The sequence below is a fragment of the Procambarus clarkii genome, chromosome 15 (assembly GCF_040958095.1).
Source record: "Procambarus clarkii isolate CNS0578487 chromosome 15, FALCON_Pclarkii_2.0, whole genome shotgun sequence".
NCBI lineage: Eukaryota > Metazoa > Arthropoda > Malacostraca > Decapoda > Cambaridae > Procambarus > Procambarus clarkii.
This window is the reverse complement of record NC_091164.1, coordinates 13,564,240-13,576,931: the sequence shown is the minus strand read 5'-3', so window position 1 is coordinate 13,576,931 and position 12,692 is coordinate 13,564,240. Positions and strand designations below refer to the sequence as shown.

The 12,692-nt window shown below is 40.0% G+C and overlaps 1 protein-coding gene across 1 annotated transcript in view; it reads right to left on the bottom strand.

Moving 5' to 3' along the window:
- Window positions 1-10,095, bottom strand: part of LOC123750850 (uncharacterized) — a 39,262-nt gene extending 29,167 nt beyond the window's left edge. Inside the window, exons 1-3 of the mRNA XM_069325037.1 lie at window positions 10,083-10,095; window positions 9,303-9,420; window positions 8,966-9,134 (exon numbers count right to left, since the gene is read on the bottom strand). Coding sequence (XP_069181138.1) covers window positions 8,966-9,134; window positions 9,303-9,420; window positions 10,083-10,095 — 300 coding nt within the window. The remainder of the gene's footprint in view (window positions 1-8,965; window positions 9,135-9,302; window positions 9,421-10,082) is intronic.
- Between the last annotated feature and the right edge of the window lie 2,597 nt (window positions 10,096-12,692).

Sequence of the window (12,692 nt, the reverse complement as noted above, 5' to 3'; positions counted from 1 at the left end):
CGTACGAGGGCTGCCGAGACGGCCGTGTTGCCGTACGCACAGAAGCAGGGGATGGTCGACGACCATCCCCTGCTTCTGAACCATCTGAACCAGTATTTACCCAAGTCTTTCCTAAATCTAAACTTATCCAATTTATACCCATTGTTTCGTGTTCTGTCTTGTGTTGATATTTTTAATACCCTATTAATATCCCCCCTGTTATGTCCATTCATCCACTTGTAAACCTCTATCATGTCACCCCTAACTCTTCGCCTTTCCAGTGAATGCAACTTAAGCTTTGTTAATCATTCTTCATATGAAAGATTTCTAATTTGGGGAATTAACTTAGTCATCCTACGTTGGACACGTTCAAGTGAATTTATATCCATTCTATAATACGGCGACCAAAACTGAACTGCATAATCTAAATGGGGCCTAACCAGAGCAAGATATAGCTTAAGAACCACACCAGGTGTCTTGTTACTAACGCTTCGATTAATAAATCCCAGTGTCCTATTCGCCTTTTTACGAACAATCATGCATTGATCCTTTTGTTTTAAATTCTTACTAATCATAACTCCCAGATCCCTTTCGCAATCCAACTTCGCAATCTCAACACCATCTAGCTCATATCTTGTAACTCTATCATCATTTCCTAGCCTCAGAACTTTACATTTATCAGCATTAAACTGCATTTGCCAATCATATGACCATTTCAAAACCCTATCTAGATCAACTTGAAGTGATAGTGAGTCCTCCTCCGAATTAATTTCCCTACCGATTTTCGTATCATCGGCAAATTTGCAAATGTTGCTACTCAAACCTGAATCTAAATCATTTATATATATTATAAACAACAGAGGTCCCAGGACAGAGCCCTGAGGTACTCCACTAACAACATTATCCCACTCTGACTTTACCCCATTTATACTAACTCTCTGTTTCCTTTGGAATAGCCATGCCCTAATCCAAGTTAATATAGCACCCCCAATACCATGAGCCTCTATTTTTTTAATTAGTCTTTCATGTGGCACTGTATCAAAAGCTTTGCTAAAATCAAGGTACACAACATCACAATCCTTACCACTATCAACTGCCTCAACTATGCTGGAATAAAAAGTTAGCAAATTTGTTAAACATGAACGGCCATTTGTAAAACCATGTTGCGACTCATTTATTAATTTATGTTTTTCAAGATGGAGACGAATTGTATTTGCAATTATTGATTCAAGTAACTTTCCCACAATAGACGTTAGGCTAATTGGCCGATAGTTTGACGCAAGTGATCTATCTCCTTTCTTAAAAATTGGTACCACATTAGCTACCTTCCATGACTCTGGCACTCTGCCTAACTCTATTGATTTATTAAATATGGTAGACAGTGGCTCGGAAAGCTCCTCTTTGCATTCTTTAAGCACCCTGGCAAACACTTCATCCGGCCCTGGGGATTTGTTTGGTTTTAGTTTTTCTAATTGTTTAATTACATCCTCCCTGGTAACTGCTAAACTAGTCAACCTGTCCTCATCCCCACCCACATAGACTTGTTCGGCTGAAGGCATATTGTTAAGTTCTTCTTTAGTAAATACAGATATAAAATATTTGTTAAAAATACTACTCATCTCCTTATCATTATCCGTTATTTGACCTGTCTCAGATTTCAATGGACCTATCCTTTCCCTAGTCTTAGTTCGATATAACTGAAAAAACCCTTTAGGATTTGACTTTGCTTGCTCTGCTATGCGAACTTCATAGTTTCTTTTTGCTTTCCTAATCTCTTTTTTAACATTTCTAACCAGTTGTATGAATTCCTGTTCTAACCTGACTTCCCCATTCTTAATCCTTTTGTACCAAGCTCTCTTTTTACCTATAAGGTTCTTTAAATTATTTGTTATCCACTTTGGGTCATTAGTATTCGACCTATTCAATTTGTATGGTATACTACGTTCCTGTGCTTTGTTTAGAATATTCTTAAATAAGTTATATATTAACTCCACATCAAAATCCCCTTTTACGTCACCTATCGCTGGGTTCATGTCTCGCTCTAAGACCAGCCCACACCCCATACCCAAGAGTTTCCAATCTATTTGACCCAAAAAATTTCTTAGGCTATTAAAATCAGCTTTTCGAAAATCTGGCACTTTAACAGAATTTTCTCCTACAGGTCTATTCCATTCTATGTTAATCTGATTACTTTGTGATCACTGTTCCCTAGCTCACTCCCTATTTCGATGTCATTAATTTGTGCTTCCCTGTTAGTTAACACTAAATCTAAAATATTATTTTCCCGCATTGGTTCCTTGGCTCTTTACCAAAAATTACGACACTGATTTGAAACAAAACCTAGAAAGACTGAATCTCACTAGGTGAGGTTAAATTGAAATCTCTTTTCATACATAATAATTTCTTTTAAAATATACTCAGATCAAGAGACAAAATTTATAATGGAGTTTTCAGAGACTGACTGGGGCAAAGTGTAACAAGGTGGATATTTTGCAATCTTGTATCAAAATGAACCTATGATGAGAAAGTTTGAGAATGGTAATAGTAGGTTTATCTGTAGAAATGTTGCTTGTAAGTGATTCATCCTGTTATTGGAAAAGACAAAGTTCTCTAGAAAAAAAGTAGGGATATTGCATGGATATTCGATGACCTACAAGTTCCTTATATTGGAAAAGTTCCTTGTTAATAAGAAAAGACTGTAGAAGTATTGACAAGTTCATAATTGGAAATACCAAGGGAATAGCTAAAATATATTGAGGAAACAGTTGTCTAAACTACATTTGCACATACGTCGCCCTAACACGCTAATGGCTCACTAGGTCAGGTTAGGTTCGGTTGGTTTTCTTTAATGGAAAGAGCTCTTCTCTGGAAAATATATGTAAGGATAAACCTACGAGAACCTAATTTTGCAGTTCATGTATTGAAATGATACTAACCAAGTATCAGAATACCATCACCTAAGCAAGATGGAATTGGGGACTTTACCACTAACCTCTGATTAAATATGCAGGGGGATGAATTGAGTAATATGAGGGTAAGATCAGAAATCTTGCATCACTTCAACAGTAATTTATCAGAGAGTATTGGAAATAATGACGGTTACCTGAAGTGAGATTTACTCGTTAAATAACGAACTGATAGATAAGCTCGGAAAAGAAAGTAGAGCAGAGAAGCATTGTGTGATCGGATATCAGGACGTTTAAACAAAGTCATCTCTCATGCAGTAGAAAGAGTATGATACAGAAAAGTTGTGATGAGATTTAGATGAAAGTTTTAGTCAGTTTTTTGTTGTTGTTGTTTTTTTGCAGGGATATTCCTACACAGGCCCTAAGTCTCTGGCTGGCCCACTAAGTGTTGTTTGTTTCTGTTTTACTTGGGCGGAATATGAGTATTTATGACTCGTATGGTTGCTTCAGTAAGATTTTTCCATATGTGTTTAACGACTTCTTCTACTCTGTTGAATCTAAGTTGAAATCGTAATGGGTTTGTAACTGTGCACCGTGTTAGATTTTAGTCAGTGATAAGATGGTATATCCTTATTCAGTGTTGCTCAGAAGACAGTTGTGAATTTACAAATAAACACTTTGTTAGGTTGAATGAGTTGTGATGAGCGGGTGTTTGAGTGTGAAGGGGGTATTTTGTATCTTTGAAATTGTGAAATGACCGAGCATTTGTACACCTCAGTGACACCAAGTGAGCGTATTTAGTACTGCCTGCCTAATGCATGGGTTTAACGGTTCGAAGGCGGGGAAGGTGAAAAGAGCTGTTTACATCTTAAAGTTAGAAATATTGAACTTTGTATGAATACTGGATACACTACTTACGTGCACAATATTGGCTAATATGACCAAGAACACCTTCTGGGCGAGAATAAAGTTTGTATTGAGAACTTGTGAAACCGGATGGATATTTGTGATGAAAAAACGAGAGGTGGAAATCACGTTACCTAAATCAAGATTTAATAAAAAGAAGAAGATGAAAGTATCCTCACAAGATGAAGCAAGAAATATTAGAGGACATGCTCAATAAACTTATACAGAAACAAAGAGATTTCTCTTGCAAAGTACATAAGAGTTTGATTCAGAAAAAAGTGAAGAGAATTTATGTAATGAGTTAGTGAATGTTTATTCAGAGAAGCATAGTAGAAAGTTGAGTATTTAAGACTAAGATAAGTAGAAATGAATAGGTAGGAACTGTATGTTGTAATGGGGTTCGGTTTCTTTTCTAGACCTAAGGAGTGAGTGTAGGAAAGACCGAGTGTAGGAAAGGTGTAGGGACTAGGGAGGGAAGGAGCTTGCAGGTGAGAAGCTGGGCTTGTACCTCACGATATTCAAGAGGTGCACAGAGGAGAGATGACTGTAAAATTGCGAAGGCATAGTAACATAGATTAGAGGGATGGATACATTGGGATGAAAGATGAGTGAATTAGTGTATGTGCTTTTGTGTAAGAGATTGAGAATTGCTCAAATTTGTGTGCTTGAGAGTCAGTGTAGAAGTGATTTTGTGCTAGCTTGTTTTGAGAAAGTCTGTGTAAGATTTTGTATATGTGTAATGAGACAGTGTAGAGTTGAGAAATGGATATTTTGTGAGTTTGAAAATTTGTGCAAGAGAATAAGGATGTAGCGCACATGAGATGAAGTGAGTTTGTGTTAATTGATTAGAAGTGACTTTGTATTTGAAAAAGTGTGTAATTCTGTGCCTTTGTGCAATGAGACTGAGTAAGGTTGAGGAAGGGATATGAATGTGCAAGTTTATGATAGCATGTAAGGGAAAAAAAGAGCAATAGTATGTGTCTTTGTGTAAGTGTGTATGTGTCTATGAAAATTTGTGTAATATCGATGAACACGATTGCATATGTAGGAAATGACTTTGCATGCATTTGTGTGAAGTGTGTTTTGAATGAATAATTATATGAGCAAGTGATTTATGTACGAGACAAAGAGTGTGAATGTGAATGAGAACGTATTTTAGTGAAAAAGTGCAACTGTTTGAAAACCATCAAGTGATTTAACTAATTGAGAAAATTTTTGTTTGATCGTTATATTTGTGCAAGAGATTATGAATAATTTGATTCATGAGTAATCATACTGAATGGTAGCGATAAATAAAAAAAAAGAATATGGGGTAGTATGAGAATAAGCGCTTGCTAAGTGTATACATGTTTTTTAAAACCGATTCACTAATATTGAAGAATACTTGTGTGGGGAAAATTGACTTGTGGTATTTTATTATTCATTTAATTACAATTATTAATATATATTTACTTAGTTACTTATGATTTAATATAATTCATTGTTTATAAATTTATTTATTTCGACAGTGGACTGTATGATACCGAATTTCCCACAAGTAGTTTTTTACACAAGTTGGGAGGTTGAATTACATAGTCTTCCAAATCGACATTAATCAATTCGTTTAAATGTGCTTCTAAAGGTTAGTCTACAATGATTAGTGAAAAAAAATGAAAAATGTACAGCTTAGCTGTTATCTTGAATGTGACCTGGTCAACCAGACTCGGACACGAAAGATCACACAAAATGAGTCTCCTTGTATGAGGAGGCTATGAGGAGGCAAAATGAGGCTATGGCATCATCACGTGTCACGTGTTGTACCAGGTAGTGCTGCTAATTTCTTGTTCCCTTCAATTTCACCTGTCAAAATGACACACAGTAATGAATCGTAACCAGTATATGATGGCTGCATCAGGGAAAATAATTATTCTTTTTTACTAATTTGGGCTTACCCGTTCCGGGTAGCTTACCAGCATCCTAACCCTTTGACACGATATACTAAAATAATCATAAAAGTAGATTAATATTTGTCAAACGGGTATAGAACACTTTCCTATAGGCTAGTGAAGTCGTACTGATGATTGGGAGATTTGGCATTCCACAATACTTGAACTCGAGGAAAATATTCGTGGGGCTTGCGAGAGTGCTCCCAGTCAAGACTTTGTTGTTGTTAATAATGGCGTCTCTCCTCCTTCCCCGATCAGAAGACGCACCGAGAAACCGGTTCAAATTCTGCCCTTTTATTAACAATAGGAAGGACAGGGATCAGGGAGGGAGGGGGACCACCAAGCCATTACGACTATATAGCACTGGGAAGGAGTCAGGATAAGGATTTGGAATGGGACAAGGGGGAAAGGAATGGAGCCAAACCACTTGGTGGACAATAGGACGGAGACCCCTAATTTTATTGGTAAAAAAATTAAATCCAGTCAAAGAGAATACTTTTTTATCAATTTAAACTCATAGACTGGTGTTTTAAATTATTGACTAATTAATATTTAATGGTGTTTATTCTGGTGACGTGAGTGTTATATCCTCATTTTCTCGGGAAAAATTCCACAATTCTAATATTCTTTGAATGATTAAACGAAATACTTTTGTGTTAATTCTTTAATATGAAATCAGCGGCAATATTATCTGCATATTGTATTGAACATTAGTAAATGGTGTCGGTATTTCCGACAACTTGAACAGAATTACTAAACTCGATAAGATACAATGGATGTGATAAGCAACTGGAAATAAAGTGTTTAGATAGAATTTGTGATAACATTTAGTTCCATGAAAATATGTGTTGTGTTCTTCAGCTAAATGTTGCTATGCGATGTGCTCGTTTTGTCATGCAATGACATGGGGAATATGACATCTCCCTACTGCAAATTTGCATGACTCCTCTAGATCAAGTTGCATTGCTCGCAATTTTTCATCCAATAAGCCTAACATGCATTGTAATGCTATTCACTGGGGTTTGACATGGTCATTGATCGAAGCGATAAGGCTTCGGTAATGGGTTTAAGATCTGTGTAAGGAACAACTACTTATTTTCATAAATTACACATCTATCTTAAAATTTATGCTTTTGAATGAATGAAAGGCGGGATAGATTAAACATTTGAGAAGAGCGCTGACCGATTGAGTCGTTAAGCAGGAGTTGACATGCTGGAGAACATCACGGGTATGGTCATGGTGGAAGTGCGAATGGAGGTGGAGGAAATGTTGGCGCGTGGAGCGACAGCCGGTGGAAGTGCTGGCACGTGCAGCAGGATAGGCTGGTGGAGAGGAAGCAGGTGGAGTTGTTGGCTGAACTCTAGGACGATGATGTGGAGCTTGGTGGGTGAGGTCTAGGACGTGGAAGATGATGTAAGATCCGTGGAACTATATTGCAATGGGGCTCGGTCTCTGTTCCAGAGCTAAGGAATGGAGGGGAGAAAGAAGGTGAGTTGATGGGCGTAGGGACTAGGGAGGGAGGGAAGGAGAGGAAGCCGTTACGAGGGGAGAGTAGGGGACGGGGTTGCATGGTGTTGCAGGAGGAATGGGGAGAGAGGGGGATTAGTTGGATGGGGGTCTGCGAGGAAGAGGAGGAGGATGATTGGGAAGAGGAAGTATGGAAGGATGCAATAGGATCAAGAGGAGAGGAAGAGCGAACCAGTAGAGCGAGGCTGGCAACCGGCGTCTTTATTACTCTTGATCTTATCTACACCTGTACTGATCCAACACTCATGCTAATGCTTCTTTTGCCCTTACATTTTTGGAAGGTACATTGCAGTGCCTCTCTACACTATGCAAAATTCTGTAATTTCATTTGAATTGCATTCCACTGAACGAAATGTTCTACTACTTTTTCTCCTTAGTGATTCAGGTTACCTCAAAGTATTCCCCTTGAACGTACGTTCACACCACAGGCGTTTCCCAAAAGTCACTCCTCTCTACCTCTACCTCTTTCTTTGAATCTCTCTCTCTCTCTCTTCACTTCTAATTATATACAGTAGATCTAATTGGGTCAGGTAAGGATGATTAATGATGCTTAGACACTATTTACGTGATAAAGATCAGACGACGAGGAGGAGGTGTGGATAGTGATGAATGAGCTTACTTGTATGTTAATTTGGAAACTTCAGTCATGCTTGCAAATGAAAGTGAAAAGCATATCTACTTTTTTTTAATTAATTTCTTCACTGAAACTGTCAAAATCAATTTCATACGTTTTCCCTAAACATTCTCCTACCTAAACGTAAGCCTATTGCCATGTTACAATACAATCTGTAGTTGCAAAACCATAATTACAGTATACGAAATTATCTTTTGTATGATTAATTTTGAAACTGTACGAAGCATTTGGAATTCCCCCTCGAGTTTTCCCTTTTAACTTTGGAATTAAAATCTGTGGTTGAAAACAATATTTAGTGTAGCTAATGGTCTATTGTATAATTTTTTTAAACTGTATGAAACGTTTTGGGATTCCCCCTTTTAACTTCGTTCACCACATACTCCCTTCTTACCCTATTAGTTCATGTTGCAACATTGCAAAATTCACGTTTGCTGTGCTTGCAACATTGTAACATGTAGCAAATTCCATTTTAATGTCATGTGAAGTGTAAAGGGTTAAGTATAATCGGTCAGAAACACATGACTGAAGTGAAGAATTAGGCGATTTGAGAGGCATGTAAAAATATTAGAAATAATGAAGAATAAAAATAGGCAGTTAGGAGAAAGGCAATTATATTAACAATAAGATTATTCAATACTATTTATTTTTAATTTTTGGCAGGAATATTCTTGCACGGGGCCCTAAGCCTCTGATTAGGGATTAGGGCCTGTGTAGCGGGGAGTCATAAAATACTGATTCATGTAGTGATGAAAAGTGATTATGTTATTTATGCAGTGAATATTGACTGAGTGAGCAGGACTTGATGGGTTACGTAATTGTAACATTTTACGTTCATTAACAGTTCATTCCTACAGTTTCTCTATCACACTTCAGTCCTATTACTAATTTCTTGACTCCTAGCGTTTCTCACTCCCAGCATATCTCACACATTGCTCTGTTCTACATAGTTTACCAAGTGGTGATCTGCAGGGAGTTTACTTGACATAGTGAATTTGGCACCTGTCGCTATGTCACATTCGCCTTTCTTCTGTTATTGTGTACAGTAACCTTTGTTACAACTCCGAAAGCCAAATAACGTGTGACCAACCTCAATGTTGTGGAACCTGAAGGAGTAGTAGCCAGGTCTAGGTAGGATGTTGATGTGGTGTATGATATGGGTGTTGCCGAGGTCCAGCACCCACCAAGGGTACACCAGTCCCGGCTGTGAGTGGTAGTAGGTGGTCAGGTTGTTATCGTCCCCCCTGGATGCCACGTTACTGTTGAAATACAATGTTTAGATTAATGCCGTATTTACATTGATTCATGTGACAAGGGCTATAGTGTATATAAAGAAATTATATAATAAAAGATATTATTGCTTTTCTTGACTACTATTGCAGCTACGTTATCAAATCAAAAGTGACTGACGTCTTGTTTAAGCTGACCAATCTCTCCAATGACTCTCAGAACACTGAGTACACTCTCTGAGTACACTATTGGAGTTGGACTCTTCTCTGGGTAGTCCTCCTCTTGTGGTGTCCACAGAGTAGTGAAGTTTCTGGTCTAGAGAAAGCAATAGTGCTACTGGAGCAGTTACGGACTCACACCGTCATCAAATTAATAAGAAAGTGAGTAATGGCTGGAAGGAGAGCTGGTAGACCCACCGTGGAAGACAAACATGACTCGTTGCGATCCTGACTCGGCAGTTTGTGTGGTTCCCGGACGTTTGTTGTTTTGTGTGCCCCTGCCTGTCGTCGTTTGACAGGGCAGGAGTCGACAGTGTTTGCTATGGATCCCCTTGGTACGCCGTTGTAATATGGTGGGCCTCAGGTTCTCGTGCAAGCCAGATTACCCTTTAGTGAGCGTCGCCCTGTTCGACGTTTTCCATGCAAAATATTTTCAACTTTCAGCGGCTGTCTACAGGCGTGGTGTTGGTGAAGGTTGGTACCCCTGCGGCATTGATGGCTGTCCCAACACGTACGAGGGGCATATAATGCCCTTACTTGGGAGACATGAGACCGTCACGGTGGTGAATTATAGTGTCTAAGTGACTTATTTGTCCGTTAAAGATGCTCCCTTTGAAATTCCCGACGAGTTAATTGCTGGTGTTCTTGGCAGGTATGGAAAAGTTCCTAGAGTTCGACACACCGATTTTACATATGGGTTGTGTAATGGCATAGTAAGTAGTGTCCAGACGGTGCGAGTCGTATTCTCTCGTCACGTACCTTCAACGATCATTGTGGTCGGTTTTCGGCTTGGAGCCTTATATTCGGGCCAACAACGTACGTGCTTCAAGTGTGGACTGCCTGGCCATCTGCCAACAGCGTGTTCAGATGAGGTGAAGGACAGAGTGAACCTTTTTCGTGATAGTGATTTTCCCAGACTGTCAAAGTCTGCGAGCAGTGCAACCCTTGTAGAGGTTGTGGTAGCCAATGCTGAGTCTTGTGAAGTGAGGCTGCCGGTATGCGAGACAGAGGACCCGGGTGTGGGTAGTGTGCATTGTCCGGTGGTGGCGGTTCCCGAGGTAGTATCGTGTGCTCCTTCAGTTCCTGTGAAGGATTTTCCTCCGGATGTCCCCCTGCCTTCCGGTGACGCATCTCTGATGTGTGTGCTTCTAAGTACAGCTGTTGATTCGGCTGTGATGTGTGTTGTAAACAGCTGACCCTCTTGCACTCGTGGATCTTGTTCCTGTAGACCCTTCTGATGATCAGGGCCTTGAATGGAAACGTCGCACCAGGAGCAAAGGTGACTTAGTGAAGTGTAGCCGTGTGGTGGAGGCTTATGTGCACGCTGAACTTTGTGCAAATAAATTACCAGTTCCCTGGCTCCAGGAAGTCGTCCATAGGGAGGGTGTAGTGGAAATTGATGTTGACCCCATGAGTGGCAGTTGAAGTATAACAACCGCATGCCCTTGCATGGATTTGTGGTTAAAATTTCGAAAGAATTTCTGCACCTTCTGCCTCCCTTGAGAAGGTTGGTTCGGGTGCTGATCCAAGTGAGATTCCGTATGATAAAACTCTGGGAGACGTGTCTAGACTAGATGTCCCTAGTAACACGCTTATGTCCTATTTGGGCCTGGTTGATTTGGATACGGTGGAAGCGGATGATGAACAGTGTATTTAACTGCAGGTTGAGAGTTAGGGAACTGACTGAGCGGGGTCCATCACTAAGCTGGGCCACGAGTTGGTGGTTGCCAGTGTGAAGAGTGATCACGGAATTATGTTTCCTTTGGGATGTCCTTGAAAGTAGCGAATTGTAGACATGTAATTCTAGGTTTTTGTTCTCCTTTTAATTCAATCAATATTTCCCTGTGTCGGGGGACAGGAAGCCAGAGTGTATTCATACAAGTTAGGCTTTTATGAAGCTCCCCCCCTCCCCGATCCCCAGGATCGAATTACTAACCCTAACCCAAGATGCAATCCCACATAAAGCTGACTAACTCCTGAGTACCTACTTGCTGATAGGTGAACAGAAGCATTAGGTGAAAGGAAAAGTGCCCAACCATTTCTGTCTCGCCCGCGAGTTGAACCCGGAATTCTCAATTGTGTATCGATAATGAACCCAACTCTACTACCGGGACCCTAAGTTCCAATACATGTCTCATTAGAATGTCCCACTCTAAATGTTAATGGGATTTATTGCATGAGGAAACAAATGGATGTGCTTTCACTAGCTCGGCAGCATCGTATTGATGTTCTTTTCCTGAAGGAACACAATGTGAAGGATGTATCTGTATTAGCTTCCCTCGCGAATGATTTTGAGATTGTGTTGAATTTGTCACCTCTTTTGAGAGGGGATGCGATGATGTTATATTTGTTTCTGTGTTTCACACTGAAAGTGATTATTGTGGTTGGGTGCTATATGCGAGGGGTTTCTGTTTTTGGTGTAGTTATGCCCCATCTGGGCCAGTGGGGAGGGATAAGCGGGAAGCTTCATTTTGTGAGTGACTTTTGTACTATCTCCAGCATGACATCTGGGGCATCATTTTGGTGTGATTTTACTTGTATGGCGTCCCCTCGGAACTGTAGTAGCCAGGCACAGGCTGGCGTATCAAGGACGCTTGTTGCCAATTTGCGGTGTTGTGGCTTAATTGATGTTGTTAGTGTTACTGATTATCTGAGAGTTTCATTATTTGTTTCTCGTCATTAGGTGTCCTATCTGGACCGTTTGTATGTTCACAAATCAAATGCTGGTGTTGTGTCCTGTAAGTTTCTCCGATCAGAGTTTGGTTGTTTTAAGGGTGGTGGTAAGTCAGCAGTATGAGGTGGGTAAGGGTTTCTGGAAATTGAACTGTAGTTTGTCCCAAGAGGAGGAGATTGTTGAGGGTGTTAAGGAGTTATGGCCACGCCAAGTAGGCCGTAAGAATGAGTTTGTTTGTCTTTTGGAGTAATGGAATTTTTGTAAGGTCGTTGTAAACGTTTTATAATGTCTTTAGCAAAGAGGAAGGCTGCAGAGCGTTTTGGCCTGTTCAGTCTTTTGAAGGCTCGTTGAGTTGAATTGTATGGACAGATGTCTGTGGGATTGAATAACTTTGAAGACATTGGTCGTTGTTAAGCAGGTCAAAATGGTTTGGGGGGCTGAGGTGACAGAGGGTGTGAACATACGGATGCGTTTGAATGAACGCCTTTATTGGGAACGTTTGTCAAGTTTTTGTTGCAGAAAGAGAAGGCTCCCAGGACTTCACCTTTGGTGGCTGGTTTAAGAACGCTGGATGAAGTAGAGGCCTCCAGCACATTGGAAATGCTACAATACTTTCCGTGTGAATTGGAAACTTTGTATCGAAAGGTGGAGGGGGTGAATGCTCGTTTGTGGGACTCGTTAATGAGTCACTGCTC